Genomic DNA, 20,004 nt, shown 5'->3' on the forward strand with positions numbered 1-20,004 from the left:
GTCACAACTTAGAATTTAAAACCCAATTGGCAACTTCTACCTATTGCTTAAAGGTCCCCTATTATACTGTGTTTCATCAATATAATAGATCTCAGATACAAAACATGTCTCTGCAGTTTTTGGCTTGAAATATCCAACAGGTCATGCATTGCAGCATCCCATAAACCCCTCTGTTTGAGCCCTGTTTCAAAAGTGCTGATTCTCTGTCTTGTACTTTAGATGAAAATAAGGAGCCACTCCTAACACCCCTCTGAGAGATATTTGGTTAACAAGAACACAATGGTGCTCTATGAGGAGATTCAGGTGATAAGGAGGGGGGGGGGGGGGGGGGGGGTTACCTTGGTTGGTTATTGGCTAATGGTTACACAAGCCAAAAAATCGTTGACATCATAAATTGGCCGAAATCTGATCAGCTCATTTTCAGACAGGTTTTTATATAAATGGATCAGGACAAAAAGTGAGCGAATCTTTTTTTTTCCTGAAACGTTCATAATATCTTTACACAGAGGGGACACATGCATATGTATAAAAGACAGGAAAAAGTTGATTTAGCATAATAGGTGACCTTTAAAATGGCATAGACAGTTAATCAAAGACATAATCATATAATTAAACTGAAGTTTAATTATATGATGATTATATGATATCATGTTTGAATTTTATGATTGGGATCCAGAAAAATTGGAGAGCATTTCCGTTGTTTGAACAGTTAATTCTATATCTATATTTAGTTAACTTAAAATTCCCTCACGCAACATTTATCAACAAAATAATTCAGCCTCTAATGTTTGCGAAAGTTATTCTTGTGTTTTTCTACATCACAACATATTTAAAGTGACACTTCTCTCACTGAAACACGTAGAAACACATATAAATTAGAGGTTTTTTATTGTTCTCCCTGGACTGACCCAGGGCAAGGCGAATGATATGTGTTAAAAAAGGCATTTGTTAGCCCAACAGTCGTAGTGAAGCGTCGATCCACAGGCACTGTGTGCGGAGCATGAATTCATGAGTGTTTTTGTAGATGTGAGACCGTGTGGGCCATAAAGTCTGAAACCAGCTTCTACATGGAGTGTGGAAACATCTGAATGAGTCTATGTGAGCTGATGTACATGACATAGTCAATTTTGTTATGTGACCGCCTCCGGCAGTCGCTCCTCTGATGCAGAGGGCTCAGTAACTTTAGTCGTTGTATAGTCTTTTTTTATGGTGAACGATGGGACTTCTTCTTTCGCTATGTCGGGTGGAGGCTCCACTCTGCCCGCGCCGGTCATCGGGGAGCCGTTGTGGTTTGAGGATGCGTCCGCTGATTCAGCAGCGGGCTGCGCTCCTCTATCAACCATCATGTCCCAGTCCTGTTCTGAAGGCTGAGGTAGACTGGCCATGAGTTCCTAAACAAACAAACCAGAGCAGACTTTAGATTAATCATGTATAAAAACGGTGGGATTTACTTCAAGTTCAAATGAATAATGTCTGTGTGAACGTACCTGCTGTCTCTCTAGGTCATTGTTCCTCACAGCGCTGAGTAGGCTCTTAGTGAAGCTTGCAAGATCGTCATATCTTTGTTTTTGGTTCTCTAGCTCAATCTCTAAGAACTGCACTTCCTCATGCTGAAACAGGGGAAGCAAAGCAAAGGCAAGAAGTGTTAATTCAGTTTTTTGCCCTTAATCTGGGACATGACAATATTTCTACTTGTCACATAAAAATGAATATCAGACTAACATTCCTTATTTATTGTGGCTGTGCCAACACTAATTCAAGTTAAAAACGCCGTCACCACATAGTTGTTTTGTAGTTATCCAAATCTTTTTTAGTGTTCAAAATGAGCTGCTCTTCCAAATAGATGTGGCCTTTTCTCTTTGGCATGCATCTCTACCCAACACCTGCAAAACTGGTTAGTTGGTTGGGGTAAAACGCAAAGAGCTGGCTGTTTTTGGAAACATTCTGAATGCACTGTATACATGCCAAAATATTACTCCTTAAACCCAAAAATGATCATACATGACTTAATCAAAAATGCTGAATATCCAAATGAAATATGCTGTGTAAGAAAGGTTTGCAGCCACTGGTTTATGTTTGGTTCTAGGGCTGCACGATATATCGTGTCGTGACGATAATCGCGTTATGCGCATGCATATTGTTATTGACATCACAGGGCGTGCGATTATTATTATTAAAAAAATAAATACTATATTTTTTATTTTTTAGGACGTGCGATATTAAAAGGAGGGGTATGTAATTTTGGAGAAACCAGCTCGAGTGCACTAGAATTTGAAAGTACACAACCGGAAAAAATCTGCCTTTTCCTTCAGACCTCCTTACAGAGCCCCTCCTCCAACACACACGAACGCGCACATGACCAATGAGGGCACAAGATAAGTTTGTGCACTGATGGAAGGCTGACAGGCAGGTAGGCCATCCAGTTACTTTAGCCGGGCCGGGCTCAAACGATTGGTCGTGCTTTTTACACCGCTACGGCTTCCACAGATGACATTTTTGTATGTATTTATTGTCAAAGCATTTCATATATTCATTGCTATCGGGATGTTAAGAGCATTCCATGGAATATAACAAAAAGTGTTTCTGAAATAAATTACATACCCCACCTTTAAATAGGCAAATGAACTCAAACACGTCATGTTACAATCAAAACCATTCTTGATCAGATCACAGCAGGATAACCGAGCTAGCTCAGCTTGTTGCTCTGATAACTTAAGATCCAGAAGTCCGTGACTAAAATCCTTCACCCGCTTAAATATTGTTAAAAAAATACCAATTGTATAGCATTAAAGTTCAAGAAAGGATGGTTTGCGGACAAAAAAAACGGTCTTTTCTTCAATTCCTGTATTTTTTCATATCGCAATATGTATCGCAGGGGAAGAAAATATCGCAATGTCAGTTTTTTCCAATATCGTGCAGCCCTATTTGGTTCATCTGTCCAGGCACGTGCACACATAGACATCAAAGTGGGCTTGAGCCCCTGCCCTTTTTCTTCCTCCAGAGAAAGTGCCCTTTTTATGGGGCGCTTCTTTTTCTCTCCAATAAATGAATATATATCTAGGCTACTGCTGTTTGCGCACAGTTTCCCTTTCCAAAAATATATTGATTGAATACAAAATAAAAATATCAGGTCAGGAGATTAGACTGTGAAGTTCCGATGCTCTCTCTACCCTCCCTCCCTCCCTCCACGTCTCGCGCACAGGGGTGCGGACATCGGTAGTCACTTCATACAGACAGGCAGCAGCAACTCCACCCTAACTGTCACTTCAGACGGACAGGTAGCAGCACCTCCCACTTTACTGTCCCATGTTATGCCGGCTTTTCTTGGCTTGTCTGAAGGTGAGTGGTGATGAAAAAATGACTAAACTGCCAGTGCCTTGAGTTTACAACTAATTAGCCAAAAGACAAAAACAAATATAGTGAACTAAGGTAGGCTACTAGCTAATGGATAAGCTAGCTCAAGGTTTACCTAAGGGAATTTATCATGGCATTCAGGCTAATGTAGCCTACTATACTTAAGGGGAGACACTACAGGTGAATACAGTCAAATGTGTATCTAATAACGTCATCACCATCGCCACATTGATATGCAAATTAGGCGTTAACTAGTACACTAGTAATAAAGTAGTATACTATCTTATCTCTTATCTTATCTTAATTAAAATGAGCTAATTTGCCTGCAGTTACCAAGGCATTGCAGGTGAAAAGGATCAAACTAAAAACAAACAAAAAAACATATCACCTCACAACAGATAGTTACTTACGTCAAGTCAGTATTTTCCCCTGAAATGTTATGTTTAAATGCAGATTAGCTTTAAATAGGCTATAGATGAATTCACACATGGTAGTAAAGCAAACACCATTTATATGTGTTTTTTTGAATTTTTCTTTCCATTAGAGTGAAAGAAAACATGGAAGCAAAATAGACCAAAATAACAAAATGTACAAGTACATGAAAAAACGATATTTTTGCCTGAAATGTCCTTAAACAGTAACTTCATAATTTTGATTGTTGGCTGCTCATTTAATAACTATTAATTGTACTAGTTTGTTGTCTGCTCTTGTGCATTGTGAATACTAAAGAAGACCATTGTCTCTGTGTCAGCTGATTATTTTGTAGAATTCTGTTGAGTATTAAACAATTGCGTGAGTGTATTAAAATTAATTGGTCAGTAAGTCAGAGATGTGCAACTATATTTTTTTAGAAATGATTATGGGAAGTGCCCTTTTTCCCACTTGAGCTCCCGCCCCCCAAAATGTCTGTGCACGTCCCTGCATCTGTCATATTCTTGTGTGTGTTTTCACCTTGAATTCCAACAGGCCCTGCATTTGCTCTAGGTCTGAAGCCACTAAATCACCGCCATCTTCATCGTCATATTCGTCCTCATCCATTACCTCGATCTTCTGTTAGAAAAAGCAACAAAAATTAAATCAAATAATCGTGACATATTGTATTTTTCTGTAATAAACTGAATTATGGGACCATTTGTTTTCTCAAAGTAACAAACCATACTCTTGAGAAAAAACAAAAAAACAAAACGTATCCTTGTTTGCAATTGCTGCTCTGTTTAGTCTGCAATAGTGCTGTCTAGATAAAGCTCATACTAACCATGAAACAAGTGACGTGATGCCAAGTTGATGTAGTTTTATTGCATTAAACTAAAAACGTATATTATTAACTAGGCTGTACTGTAACATCAAATACAAATAATTACCACATTATTGGCCAGTGGAGCAGCAGCGGACAGATCTATACCATCATCTCCTTCTCTGTGATGAGAGTCGATGGTTCCATCTAGAAGCCAGGAGATTACATGAATACTGAGTCACACCGTTTTTACAGACGCAGGTGGATGTGTGTGTGTGTGTGTGTGTGTGTGTGTGTGTGTGTGTGTGTGTGTGTGTGTGTGTGTGTGTGTGTGTGTGTGTGTGTGTGTGTGTGTGTGTGTGTGTGTGTGTGTGTGTGTGTGTGTGTGTGTGCAGATTGCATCAGCAGCCTGACCTTCAGACAGGCACACTGATCCCTCGTCATTCAAGTCATCTCCGAGTTCAGGCGTTCTTAGGCCCACCTCGTCTGGGCTCACGGGAGACTCGTTCCCGGTGGAGAATACAGCAGGTCCCCCTTTAGGTGGAGGGATCTCTATACCCATCAGACGGTACTTCCTCCGTCTGTTACTGATCCATGTCTGCCGATTGGAAAACACAAAAGATAACATGGTAAGTTAGATGGACGTTGAACAAAAATATGCACAATAGCTTTTCAAAATAAAGTGTCTAATGTGATGAATGAGTGAATACACACACACACACACACACACACACACACACACACACACACACACACACACACACACACACACACACACACACACACACACACACACACACACACACACACACACACACACACACACACACACACACACACACACACACACACACACACACACACACACACACACACACACACCAATGACTAACCCTGTGTTACTTTAGATCAATAAAGAAACCTTTATTTTTCGAGCAGGCCTTCTTGGTGGGAGAAGAAACAAAAAACTGAGAAAAGTCTTAAAAATAAAAGCCTTATTTATCCAGACTCACTACTTCCCAAACACATTTTCATGCATTTTCACTAAAACGTAATTATTAAAACGCTTTTGCATAAACATTATTAATCTTGTGCGCCACGTGTCCTAGCATTTATTGAATAGTATGTTTCTTTGGAAAGTGGTGAGAATATGCCTGGATAAATGAGACATGGATTATACTTCAAGATTTATGTGGAGTTTGTAAACAGACATTTTTAAAACATAGTTCCCATTCACTTCCATTCATTAAGATTTATCCAATCCTTTGGAGTCTTTGTTCATATTTAACACAAGTTTTCTTCTAGATTCAAGGTAATACGGGGTGAGTACCTGATTAACTAAAGGTTATTTTGCAGGTGAAGTTTTGTTTTAAGTCAGAAAAGAAATAGGTATACATGTGTCACATTTAGCATAACCCAAATTTACAGTTCTTAAAATGATTGCAACGAAGATAAATTTGATGAGGGCAAATGTGTTTATCTGTTATGTCAGTGTTTTCTTCCTCACAATAATCTACCCAGTAAGTGAGATGGCCGCCCACGGGTCATGTGTGTGTCAGGACTGAGAGGCTATATTTAGTCCATCAGCATTCCTACTGTAGCGCTGATATATAACTGTGTGACTTTTACACAACTTTACGTAGGTAAGTCATAAAACTTCTATGACCTACAAAAGTTCTTTCCTGTTTTCTTTCAGCTCTCTAAAGTTCAGACGAGTCAAATGGTCTTGTTTTCACTAAATGTCACAGACAAGTGGCTAGACATTGTGAATAAGGCTCACAACTCGCTAAGTCCACAAGACATCTCTTTAGTTTCAAGGGTACTGAGGATATGTAACCCAAGGAGGAACTTACGCTTTTTAAAGATTTTTCTGTATTTGTTTAACACCGGTAATAGAACAAATCCAATCCTGTTGAGTTGCTTTACCTTGACTATTTCAGTGTCTACATTGAGTTGGTTTGCAGCGGCGGTGATCTTTTCCCTGCACACTGAGCCCAGGCTGGTCATGCCTCGGTCCCAGTAGCGCTTCAGTTGGAGGAGATCCCCATCACTGAACTGGGTCCGATCCTGCAGCTGAAAACACAAATCAACTTTAACTACAGAACACTCACACTAAAGTTAAGCAGACTTTACCATATAACTTTACAGACAGCATCAATGTATGTGTGTTATAACCATAGAGAACACCTGGTGCTTTAAAGAGATGGTTTGGATGTTTTGAAATCAGGTTGTATGAGGTATAATCCCTTGTCAGTTTCTTAACTAAAGTTAATGGCGATTTGGAGAAATAGAAATATAACTACGTTATAAGGGGCAGGTGGAAGGAAAATATATTAAAGCCACCTAAACATTGGCCAACATGTGAAAATTATGAATCAGTTAAAGTGTAAAAAATTATTTTTTTTCAATACCAAACATATACTTTTACCTCATAGGACTTTCTGGTATGTATTTTTGTGTGACTTTAGCAAAATGTAACTTTTAAAACACCATATTGACACAATAACACAAAAAATAATTATCGGCAAAGTAAAGCAGTGGCAATATGTGAAATATGTACATTTGGGTGGGCAGAGCACCCTCTACTGTAGGTACACACTGTTTACTAATAAATATCTTCTACAATGCTACTCAAAACCATTCCTCTCAAATATCTTTCCTGTGTCACATATTCAAAATGTTCTGTTTAAAGTACTCACTGTTCTTTTTCTGGAATTGCTGATAACCCAGGGGGCAGCAGACACACCGACTGAAGTCTGCACACAGAGACAGTCACAGTCAGGGTAAGCCTCTCAAGTCGTTTTGAAGGAAACCTCACCAGAACCTCTCCTACCTGTGCGCTAGATTCCCCTGGAGGTGAGGTCTGTGCTGTGACGGAGTAGCTGCTGTGAAGCGCTGAGGGTCTGGAGCTTGTCATCGGGGGGGTGTTTCTTCCTCTCCCAACTGACACTTCGGCCCCGCTCGGGCTGGTTGGCGTCCGCTCCCTGTGGATGTGTGTCTGAGCGGCCATGTTTGCCAACTCCTCTTCCCTTTGCCACTCGTCTTCTTCATACCCAGTTTCCATGGCGATGGAGAAGTTGGGACTGGCGTCCAGAGGGTGGGGCGCCGGCCTATGACCCTCCGGGCTTTTCGGGGCAGACGCATGGCTCGGCTTGAGCTTGTCTCCCTTGCTTATTTCTGACAGGGTGAAGACCTGCTGGATACGAGGTGACTGTTCGGAGGAGGGGCCGCAGTTTTGAACTGGGGCGGAGACCTGAGTCTTCTGAGGGGCAGGTGGTTGAAGTTGAGGTTGGGGGTTGGAGTGAGGTCTGTGCTGAGGCTGGGACTGTGAGGAAGAGGACCAGGGGGCGATTTGCGCTGCACCGTACTGCCTGGTCCAGCTGTGAGGTACCACCCCTGCTCCTGCACTTAGCCCCGCCTCCACAAGGGATACAGCTCCCTTCCTGATTGCAGTGTAGACTAAAGGCCCTGAGGCAGACGTGAGCTGGGGGAGGTTTTGAGTAAGCGACACTAGCTTGGAGTGGTGGGGCGAGGAAGTGGAGCTGTTCCTGCTCTGAAGGGCCCGGCTGATCAGAGAGGTGGTGGATGTGTTTGCTGGAAGTTCGGAGTCTGACTGAGATAGCGGGGCTGAGGGTCTCGGCCTGGGAGGCGGGGCAGAGTTTAGAGAGTAAATCCCGGTCAGTATGACGTCATTGTTGTTGTTGTTGTTGCTTCCGTTGCTGTGGGGAGAGGAAGAGGAAGGGGAGGATGATGTCGAGGAGAAAGAAGGGAAGGATGAGGATGGGGGCAGAAGGTGAACGCGGTTCTGGATGTTGCGCGCCGCAGCCAGTTCAGCAGGAAGCAGCGCCCCGCCAGCCAGGCCGTGATTGGACAGTAAACCTCCAGCTAATGAGTGATTGGAGAGTAATCCCCCAGTGAGTCCGTGACTGGAGAAGGAATGAGACATGCCTCCATTTTGTTCCACCTTGGAGGCCAGCTTACGTCTTTTGTTGCCAACCCATGTCTGCGGGGAGAAGACAGAGCAATCAGCTCAGTAACATCAATTTAAAAAACATTCTGCAATACACTAAAGGGACTAATCCAGCAAAGCGATGATAATAATTCATGACTCTGCATTAGAGGAGGAACTCACAGAGAACAGACTCGCTGTCTCAATTACTTAAAAATGATAGCAAAGTGTTCTACTCCCCTTATGCTCATTCACAAACACTTAAGCATATTTTGTATTGGCATACCCGGACCACGCTGAAGTCCAGTTTGGACTCCTGAGCACACTGCAGTATTAGCTGGAAGCAAGCCTTGCTCTGATTGGTCATCCCGTTATCATAGTAACGTTCCAGGATCCTCTGCTGCTCATTCGTAAAAACTGAGCGCAGGTTCATCTGAGACACAATCAAAAAGATAAAGAAAACGTTGTGTTACACAATAATTACATTACATTGCATTTAGCTGACGCTTTTATCCAAAGCGACTTACAATAAGTACATTCGACCAGGAAGATACAACCTTGAAGAAAACAGAATCATATAAGTACATCAGGTTTCATAGAGCCAAACATTTCAAGTGCTACTCAACTGGCTTTAGATAAGCCAGTCCTTTATTAGTATACAAGTGCTTTGTTAGTAATTCTATCGCTCGAAGTGGAGTCGAAAGAGAGGAGTTTTCAGTCTGCACCGGAAGATGTGTAAGCTTTCTGCTGTCCTGATTTCAATGGGGAGCTCATTCCACCATTTTGGAGCCAGGATAGCAAACCCACAAGTTTTTGCTGATGGGAACTTGGGTCCCCCTCGCAGTGCGGGTGGAGCGAGCTGTTTGGGACGATGCAGAGCGGAGTGCACATGCTGGGGTGTACGGTTTAACCATGTCCTGGATGTAGGAAGGGCCAGATCCATTCGCAGCATGGATTCACATGAGCTCAGTGATAGATTGTGGTTTAACCTCATGACACTTGTGTAATTTCCTTTAACTGGTATCTGGATTGTAGCCGAATATTTAAAGATCATAACATCTTTCATTAAGTTATTACATTTTTAAATAAGTATATTCCCAAAAGATGTCAATGTATTCCGATTACAACTGCAGCAGCATGCTTTATTTATTTTCAATATGTCAGATTTCAAGCTGTTGTTATTGTTGTTATTATTTTAAATAATACTAGCTCTTTTCGGAATACAACCCTTGATATATACTCACATTCTGCAGGCCACGTCTCTGTGACCACGCATCCATTCTGCTACTGGAGGGGAATGGGGCAGCCATGCAGATCACAGCAAAGCCTCCATGTTTCTAGATAAGCACAACTTTGTTTGTACTCATCGTGCCTCAGTGTACCTGGCACACTGCCGGGTAATGTGGCTGCGGAGAGAGAAAAACAGACAATGCCGAAAGTGTAAATAAAAAGACAAATTAATAACTCTATCCATGTCACTATGAGCATGCTTCTGTACTACAAGTAATAGACGATAAGGAATCTTTATCAGTTTCATCAAACTGTAGACCAACAGTCTAAACTATGTCATAATATACATTACAGCATTTTGAAAAAGAAGCATGAAGCATTATGAGGCTGTAAAACATACAACAGGCTGTCAGTCAAAGTATAATAAACTGAGACAAGCCACTGTTTAGTATCAATAACACTATCAATCATGTGTTGTTGTGCCTACCATTGTTCTAGGCATCATTGAAAGCCACTGAAATGTGTTCCCTTGCATTAACAACAGAGATACAACTATGTATTAAATGCTTGGTTTAAACGGGTAAAAGGGCACAGTGAGTTATATCTTACTCTGTGGCAAAACAACACAACAATGGATTATGAGCTTCAAGCTAATCCGTGAAGCCACTTAACGAATATAAGACAGCTAGATAGATACTTTATTCATCCCATATAGGGACATTATTTTGTCACAGCAGCAGTGTAGTCAAGTCAAGCATTACACATTAGTTAATTATTAACATTAACAGCAAAAGTTTTCATTTTCACAGTAGAACAGACACTTATCACAAGAGTATCTAAATAATACAAAATATAAAGAATAGACAATAAACAATTTAACTAAACAACAGCAATATATAGAAATATAGACATTGGGAAATTAGAATTGTGCAAAGTAGCTGTTGTGCAAATTGTTCTTGTTTATAGAAAAGGATACACTTAACAATCAAAGCAGAAGTGAGTATTATGTAGTTGTAACATTCTTAATAGTAATAAATGTGTGTATAAACAATGACGAGCCGGTGACAGTCAAAGAAGCTTGAGCTAGCTTGTAGCTTTATATGTAAAGACAACAGCTATTCTTATAAAAGGGGTTCATTGTTATGAAAACGAGTTACACATGTGTGTTGTGTTTATACACAAAGTAAACGAGGGAGGAAAAAGAGAAACCAGCCCGGTTAAAATAAAAACTCTTGTACTATCACAAAGCTGGAAACTCGGTGACTAAGTTTGAAAAACAGCAGTAGCCTACTAGGCTTTGATAAAGACAGAAATGTCACATACGGGATTGTTGTGCAACCAATAGGCATCCAGCAGCAGGTTTATTTTTGGCAGGCTGACTGCGCATGGCTACAGTCAATATGGAGACATTACTGAGAGAATTAGCGAACAAATTGTGTTCACGTCAGATAAGTATGCCAGCCAGACAGCAGCATGGGGACTCAGAAACACTATTCCCACACAGGAAGCACATGCTGTAACTTTACGACTGCGAGCCAGACAGTAAACAAACTGGGTAAGCGCCGCATTCATCTCCACAATGGCCGTACAAACAGCTTAGCTTGCAGGCCCGGGCGGCCATATCCGAGTCAGCTAACGTTAGCTAGCCTTAGCATAGCTTTCCCTATGGATAGCTGCAGCTAAACTTTTCCTTCAAATCTCTGATTTCCCGACCCTGGCATGAGCACTCTCGCAAACCTTGCAGTCGAGAAGGCACGAACAAGAACAGCCGGGGTATTCCCGAAGTGAAAAAGTAAAACCACTTTCCTACTTACCATTTCTGATGTCAAAATCAGACGGACGTTCAAATTCAGCAGATTTCTTCACCAGTCCCGTTTGCTAGACAATGAAATCAGAACGTCCGATCATCAATTCTAATCATGATTGTGACGTGTTTTCAGACAGGAGCCAATGGGAACTCGAGATCATCGCTCTGACATTTGGAAAGGGCTGAAAATTGAGCGAAGACCCGCCCACCATTGACTTTGTTCAGAGGCTGCTGGAGGAGGAGGAGGTCACAGACATGGAAGCAGCCCAAATGTTGGATGTGAAATGGTCTGTGTCCTCATCACCTTTTTAATAACTGAAAATGTGCAGGGATGTACAGTAGGTGCTGCAAATGTTGCCAATGTTTAAAAGGACAATGCAGGATACAACAATCACTGTCAGCAAATGCTATTTTTAGATTGCTATCTGAAACTTTTCATCAATATTTTGACTTGTATTGACAGCAAAAGGTTGCAAATGAGTGATGTTTTTCCAAAATGGTAATGATAAATGTTTAAATCAGCATTTTGAAATGATTAAATCAAATCACATTTACATTACATTCAAGTATACTATACTGACATTGTAAGTATTGTACAAATAGTCATGCAAGTGAAACACATTTCATTTAAATATAATACATTTTAATTTCATTAATCATCAGTAGTACAGTACTTTGAAATACCTCAATCAACACTTTATCCCTAAAGATCTATTTATCCTGAAGTAAATGAGTTGTACCTTCTGCAATAAGACTGGCTTATGTACTTTCGTATTACAGTATCATTTTGTAATTTTTGATGCAGGATGCTTATACTATATCAGGACGAGAGACCGACAAAAAGACAGCACGCATAAAGAATGGGGCAGTAAATCGCTCCTTAGAGTCGGGTAGAAACAGACGTTTGGTCCCTCAGGAAGCACCTTGCCAACAACATAAACACAAACTGTGAACAACCATATTATCGTTCAAAGGACTTGCAAGACATTATTGTTGCTTTGTAGAACATCCCTATATATCTGTTTACAGGTTTTTGATAGAGCTACATGTACTTCTGAATTTTAAAACCAATTATTTTTGTTTCTGAGTTCTGTTTGAAAGAAAAAAAGTAAGTTGTTCTATAACCACTGTGTTTTGTGACCTGTTCCTCTATATGTAGGCTTTGCATGCTTTTTGGATCACATATTTATTTCTAAAGTATTATTCCAAGATGCACACAATTAAATCCACAGGCAAGTAAACGAGCACCACTTGTTCAAGTCCTCAGGACATGAATCGATCCACACAAAATGAATAAAACATTATTTTATTTTCAGTATTCTTTTTTGCTTGAAAAATGAATGCAATTAGAGGATTTCTTGCCTTCATATGCTATTTTAAACTGAATATTGTGGGTATTCGGACATTAGTTAAAAAAAAAACATTACGTTTGACTGTGTGAAGTTGTGATGGGCATTCTTATTTATATTTTTGTGATTAGTAGACTAAACGAAGATTGAATAACTGAAAACATTATTGTCAGATTAATAGATTCCTTGTGATGTATGCAATGTCATTTGTAAATAATAGTTGTATGGAAAAAAAATTATGAAAATGTTCTCGCTTGTTTTTTTATGATTTTTCTCTTTGTTTTGAGGTATCTTTCTATCTATCCATCTATCATTAGTTCATACAAACTACCTGCTTCTTGCTGCATCTCCTTGTGTATAAAGTCAACCTTAGGTGGATGTTGCGTGGTGTGTGTGTGCGTGTGCTTGTGTGTATGTGTGTGGAGGGGATTCTGCTCTAATCCATGACGTCACCTGTGTCCCAGGTGCGCAGCAGGGGGCGCTGTTTCTCACAGCTGAGCTCTGATAAGCAGCAGCGCCTGACAACTGATGCTGATCTCCTCATCTACAGATGGTGAACTTAAAAAAACAGCTGATGAGCATTACCTTACACTTTGGTGTGGCACGCGCTGCCAAAAGGCACACATATCACGCAGACAACCACAAACTATGAGTGTTGGCAAAGACTAATGAATTAACACTGTAAAAATACAAATAATGAAGCACGTGATTACAATTCCAGGTGAGATCTTAAAGACACTGCCGGTTATAATTGATTTGACTTAAGTTATATTACACACTCTGTATATATGTGCATGTGTAAGGCAGGGGGTGGGGGGCAGAAAGAGAGAGATCCCTATATGTGCGTTGCACCATTCCCTGGTCTGTGTTATGAGTGGTGGCCCTTGTGATGCTGCAGCGAGGCGGGAGGGAGGAAAAAAAGAAAGGAGAGGGGAGGGGTCGCTCCATCCCCTCTCTCCCACAGAATCCACTTCTCACAGCGCGGGAAGGCACGAGCAAGAGAGCGAGAGAGTTAGAGAGAAGGAAGGAAGGAAGGAAGGAGGGAGGGAGCAGAAAGGAGTGTGCGTGTCTCCTCCGTGTGTGCGCGTGGATTGCACCACCGCATCCCGTTCACCGTTTCTGCAGGCGGCCATGCTCTGATGGAGAGACTAAAACTGACAAAGCTCTATTTTTCCTCAGATTCACCCACCGCCGTGTCATTCCAGATGTGACTGACAAGTCGTTTTATGTCGCCCGCATTGAGTCCTGTGCCGTTCACCTCGGAGAGACTGTGACACCATGGCTTTGGTTATGGAACCTATAAGTAAATGGACACCAAAGCAAGTGCTGGACTGGATGAAAGGTAACAAATTGGATCTCTTTAATGCATCAGAATGAGGATGATGGTGATGGTGGTGTTTGTGAGCAGCGGAGGGCCACAGTGTGTGTGTGTGTGTGTGTGTGTGTGTGTGTGTGTGTGTGTGTGTGTGTGTGTGTGTGTGTGTGTGTGTGCTTGCGTGCGTGCGTGCATGTGTGTCCTCATCCAGATCTGCAGGCTGACGTGTGTTTTTTTGAAGTCACTAAAGTATGAATGCGTTTGCAGGGAAATGGTTGTCCCCAAGAAGCAGGGAGTGGAGGCTCAGCATTCTGTCATTTCGCACCCCCCGCAAGTAAAGCCTATAGGCTGCTGCCTCCATCAGCCCCACCAGCACCAGCTTCCATCAATGAGTGTGGAAGACATGTCATTCACTCACTGCCACATGCTCTATAAACCAATGTATGTGTATGTGTGGCGACATGCACGAGCGTGTTTGATTAATGTAGTTAGCTGCATGCAACCCCCCCGCCCCCTCTCTTCCATTCCTCCACCTCCCCACCACCTATACAGTCAGTTTCAGGACCGTGGACAGCGCAATGCCGCCTGGCATATAAGGCAAACGCACAATCACTTTCTTTTTTTTTGTGTGTGTGTTGCTCGCTTTTCTGGCACTAGATGCGTCCCTTCAAACAGACAGTATGAATGAGGAATCACTAATCATGCCTGTGTGTGTGTGTGTGTGTGTGTGTGTGTGTGTGTGTGTGTGTGTGTGTGTGTGTGTGTGTGTGTGTGTGTGTGTGTGTGTGTGTGTGTGTGTGTGTGTGTGTGTGTGTGTTAGTGTGTGAGTGCTCACACTCTCTGGTCAGACACAGAGCTGTGAGAGAAACTGTGGTAGGCCTATTGACAGACAATGGAGGAAGGGGGTCCGCAATCCCTTTTCCTTAAGAGAATTACTTAATCATGTGTGTGATGACTCAAACGTACAAAGCATTATCCAAATAGACACTTGTGGTTATGTGTCTGTATTCATTACACATACAGAGACGCCACTCATCTATAAATATCCTAAAACTCCATATCCCTACATGTGTTTCAGGACTACTAAAGTTCATTTGGGTGATGGTGTAAGCTCTGATGTCTGAGATTAGAAGTCAAGGTGGCCCCTCGGGGGAAACACAGTGTGTTTGTGATGCGTTGCGTTGGGCGATTACGATGATGGCCCTGGTTTAATAATTGTTCTCCTCATCGACGGTGAGCACTAGCCAGCGGAGTCACGGCTTCATCCTCTGATCCGTGGACTGTTCACTTCTAGAAAGCTTTGCCCCAGTACCTTTCATTGAGAGACATTTGATTGGATGTTTGATTCAACATGGGTAACACACTTAAAATGTGTGGTTTTGGTTCAGTTTTATTAGTGATACACTGACCTATGGAGACAATAGTGCTCAGGATGCTTAAACTCAACATGGTAATGATTATTTTAATTCCATATCTGGAGGTTACTTCAATGTCCCATGTTTTAAAACACACTGCCAATAGGCCTGTCCCCTCTTAGTCCATTCGTCAAGTAATTTGTTTCTAAATGAGTTGGTTAGGAATTATTTTGTCTTTTTTAATGCTTTTTCACGCTGAATGACTTATTGCCAAAAATAATTATGATTGGGAGATTCGGACCATCAAATCAACCATCGATAAGTCGTCAAATCTCATCACTGTTAGTTGATTGAGACTTTATTTAGTCGAGGACATCCCTACTGCCAGTTTAAGCCAAAAGTTATTAGTCAGTCTGTCCCCAAAAACCATGTTCTAAAAAAAGATCCTGCATGTGGCAGTGATATTACATTCCACCCACGGCAAACCAATGACTCCCCCTCCTCTCACAGGCTCCGGGAATGCCAAATTTTGAGAAATAATAAAAGTTGTATGTGACGACAGACACGAACAGACAGACAAGACAAGAACACAAACAGACACAATTTCATATTTCACATGTCATGCACCTCAATCTCAAATTGCGATAACTAGGAAATCACCACACTAGGAATATCCTTTAAAGCTTTAAATCACTGTGGAAAGAACGCATGGAGATGTGAGTGAGTGATTTAAACCTACCAGTTCAATCTAAATAAAAAGAGTGTTCATTATTTGCCACACATGCCGCTATTTCCTGCAGGTTTCAGGTCATAATCAACTGAAAAAAACGTTTTTGTTCGTCATCAGTGAAGTAAAGACATAGACAAATGTACACAATTGCACCAAAAGTCTTAAGGGACAATTGTTTTATCTCCTTACTGCATGCGTTCTTTGCAAAGGAGTCTCCTGGCCTTTTCCACATGGGCTCAGGGATTCATTTTAATAGACGTTTGTTCACCAACATCTCCTAGAGTTCTCCCTGCTCCTGTGAAGCCCCCTCCTTCTTCCTGACCTATGCCCTCAGTATGCCCAGATCTTATTTTCTTACGACTAAAAGAAAAAGGCGAGAGGCTAGTATTAATCTCTATGCTTACAGTGGCTTCACTGTGGCCCCTTTATCTCTTCATCGCTCTCTTGCTGATCTGAGCAGTCTTGTGCTATTATTTTCCTTAAGACTTTATTTTGCTAGCTTAAGTTGAAAGAGAAAAGTACACAGATGTAAGACAAATTGGTGCTGATAGCTAACATTTGTCCTCACCTACATCTTGTAGACAAAGTGTTATTTATATTATTTCTCTGTGGAGGCAGGGGTTGGCCACCATAGTCCTTGGTTTCTCATCTTTCATATTACTGTGCCGTCTTGTCTGTGCACAAAGGCTTATTTTAGCAACGTAGCAACACCTGCAGCTACATTCTGTACTAATCTATTATTCTTGTTATTTATATTGTTTAGCACTGGTACAAAGACGACACAAGTCCTCAGCCTGACCCAAACCTAAGCCGCGGAGGTGCCTATGAATTGTGTATAGTTAGTACTGTGGTGGATGGTAACAAAGTACAGTTGCTCAAGTACTGTACTTAAGTACATCTTTGAGGTACTTTCCCTGAGTATTTTCAGTCTATGCTACTCTATACTTCTACTTCTTTCAATTTTAGAAGCCAATATATTACTTTTTATTCCACTAATGTCCACTATTTTTTTACATCTTTAGAAAGTTATTCTTTAGATTATTAGTTACTATAAAATACAAATAAATTCTTAAATAAACTCTGACATGTAATTCTATAGGTTAAAATGTCCAGCACTAGTATATAAAATAATTTAAATTAGCCTCACCTTTACCATCCATTAAAACACCAACACATCAATATTCATAATCCATTAAATGAATATATATGATTCTGAAATGGGCCATGACGCATAAAAAGTACTTTAGCTTTTGGTACTTGAAGTATTTTGATGCAGATACCTTTTTTCTCTTTTATTTAAGTAACATTTTGAATGCAGTACTTGTAACGGAGTATTATTACAATTTAGTATTGCTACTTTTACTTAAGTGAAAAATCTGAATAATTCTTCATCCACTGATATAGTAGCACCGAAAAGTCAAAAATATCAACAATATAACAAACAAAGTTTAAAAATATTATAACAATGATATTTGTCTAACTTGAGGGCACGACATGTAACTAATACAAATGTTCTATTTAAGCTTTGTTTGTAAGCAGGATGCAAAAGTACCTTTTTATTCAGGGACTAAATGGCTAGTGCATTTTCAGATTTGACTAGCCACTCAATACAGAATCCACTGTCCAACTCGGATACTGTATTATACATTGATCAAAATTCAGAAACATTTCGGCATGTTTTTGGTCAAAGTTAGGGATTGTTATATTAGTGTATAAAAAATATCAGTTCGGCACTGTTAAAGAAAATCAATATCTGCAATATTAAAAGCATCTTTCAATAACATGTGCAATAGGCTACTCTCTGGCATTCATATATTCATACTGAACATAGAATAACCTTATAGATTATATTTCCTTGCATTTTAAACACTTAATTATTGTCACAGTTTTCAGCATTTATGTTATTATGTCTCGTAGTATAATACCCAAATGTGTACTCTAATTTCTCTACTTATATATATTTTCGACTGTAATGTAACACAAATACTCCCGGAGTCATTTAAGTTTTTATTTCTGATTTTAATTCTAAATAAAAGTCCTGCATTTTCCAAAATATACTTTTTAGCAGCAAAAAAGTCATAATCTGCTTCAGAGTATTTTTATGTAAACCGGTTAAATATTAATGATGCATTAATGGCTAAGCAGCTTCAGCCGGTAGACGCTAGGCTAATTTTAGCTACTTTTTGTACCACTGGGAATTTAAAATGTATAAAAGATGATGTTGTTTTGTACTTACTTCAACTAAAGCTGTGAGACAAATGTTCTGGAATCAAAACTTGTCTAGGAAATGAATTGGAGTAGAGGTCGGGTAATAAAGATAATGTGTTAGTACAAATACTAAAATGTACTTGTCAGTGATGTTTTCTTCATACTTTCCTCTCCCACCTTTTAAAATAGTGACATTAGCATTTAGCTTAGCCTTATTCATGAGAAATAGTTTACATTTTAAAGACAGTCTTCAAATGGACACATTGGGCCCGTTTTAGGAATAATCTTTTCCCCACTGCCTAGAGAAAAATGTAAAATGACAAGCTTCATCTGTCAGCTCCTTTTCCTCATCAGTCCACTCCTGTCATGAACAAGTTCAAGACAGCGAGCTATCGAGAGGATCCCATCGAGAAAACCTGAGAAAGCTAGCCACCATGCTAATCCTGTACCTCTCTCTGCTCCAGCAGCAGAACACTGATGAGGCTCACATAGAGATGACTCATCAGCGTTTGTTTTGATTTAAACACCCACACCGAAGGAGTTTCCTCTATGTGTGTGTGCGAGGGAGGAGGTGGGGATGTATCTCACCCGGGTGTGTGCAGACGCAATTGATGTGTAAAGTGTGACGCGTGAGGTTCTGCGCTTTAACGTGTGAGACAACAAAGAAAAAATGGACTTCTTCTCGGCTCCTTGGTGCTGCTGTGCATACCTCATAAGATCAGCATGTGCGATCAGGCGTGCGTTATATATCGGCAGCCTGCTGATGAATACAGTGACAGGAGAATGAGGAAGGAAGTCCACTTTTCCTGCAGTAATCTCTCTTCATGTGCTGATTTGGTGGAACTAGAAGTCTAAAAATAAAGGCAATGTGTGACATTTTAGTTACATTTACATGGAGTTCAACGCTGTACAGGGTAGCAGACGTGGCTTTTTTGAAAGAATCCCCTGGATGTTATTTAGCTGGTTAATTGTCGTATCCAGAGCCATGTTTACTACCGTTCCATACTGTGTCCCCTTGATTTGGTCCCCTGCTGACATGGTAAAGAAGACTGTGTTGCTTCCCCTGGCTCTGACTGTGTGCTTGTTGTAGTTTCAGCTGCATTAAAGATTAAAGAGTGTGCCTTATTATTATTATTATGAGGTGCACACACACACACGCACGCACGCACGCACGCACGCACGCACGCACGCACGCACGCACGCACGCACGCACGCACGCACGCACGCACGCACGCACGCACGCACGCACGCACACACACACACACACACACACACACACACACACACACACACACACACACACACACACACACACACACACACACACACACACACACACACACACACACACACACACACACACACACACACACACACACATAGAGGAAACTCCTTCAGTCCTTGATGCATATGGATGCAGGCACTCGATGCACATGCCTGCTGAAATGTATGGCACGTATACACACTGACACA

At 40.9% G+C, this 20,004-nt stretch overlaps 2 protein-coding genes across 2 annotated transcripts in view; one reads left to right on the forward strand and one right to left on the reverse strand.

Annotated features, from left to right (window-relative positions):
• Positions 1 to 871: 871 nt before the first annotated feature.
• On the reverse strand, positions 872 to 11,712 carry hdx (highly divergent homeobox). The gene is made up of 11 exons (XM_079671876.1): positions 11,582 to 11,712; positions 9,782 to 9,943; positions 8,824 to 8,970; positions 7,422 to 8,591; positions 7,288 to 7,344; positions 6,515 to 6,661; positions 5,003 to 5,186; positions 4,716 to 4,795; positions 4,306 to 4,404; positions 1,488 to 1,610; positions 872 to 1,391 (listed from the first exon to the last, which is right to left on the reverse strand). The coding sequence occupies exons 2-11, from the start codon at positions 9,845 to 9,847 to the stop codon at positions 1,131 to 1,133; spliced, it is 2,334 nt and encodes a 777-aa protein (XP_079528002.1). The 5' UTR covers positions 9,848 to 9,943; positions 11,582 to 11,712; the 3' UTR covers positions 872 to 1,130.
• LOC307033414 (connector enhancer of kinase suppressor of ras 2) overlaps positions 10,846 to 20,004 on the forward strand; it is a 119,072-nt gene continuing 109,913 nt past the window's right edge. The window contains 3 exon segments of the mRNA XM_079671880.1: positions 10,846 to 11,559; positions 11,708 to 11,861; positions 14,103 to 14,265. Of these exon segments, the coding sequence (XP_079528006.1) occupies positions 14,202 to 14,265 (64 nt within the window). The 5' untranslated portion in view covers positions 10,846 to 11,559; positions 11,708 to 11,861; positions 14,103 to 14,201.

Source organism: Notothenia rossii (genome assembly GCF_949606895.1).
Source record: "Notothenia rossii genome assembly, chromosome: 3".
NCBI lineage: Eukaryota > Metazoa > Chordata > Actinopteri > Perciformes > Nototheniidae > Notothenia > Notothenia rossii.

Excerpts from the sequence above, each read along its gene's own strand:
- hdx (XM_079671876.1), bottom strand. The coding sequence starts at position 9,847 with ATGGCTGCCCCATTCCCCTCCAGTAGCAGAATGGATGCGTGGTCACAG. Across the intron at positions 8,971-9,781 it reads AGAGACGTGGCCTGCAGAAT|ATGAACCTGCGCTCAGTTTT; the intron begins GTGAGTATATAT and ends ATTGTGTCTCAG. Across the intron at positions 5,187-6,514 it reads TAGACACTGAAATAGTCAAG|ACATGGATCAGTAACAGACG; the intron begins GTAAAGCAACTC and ends TCCAATCGGCAG.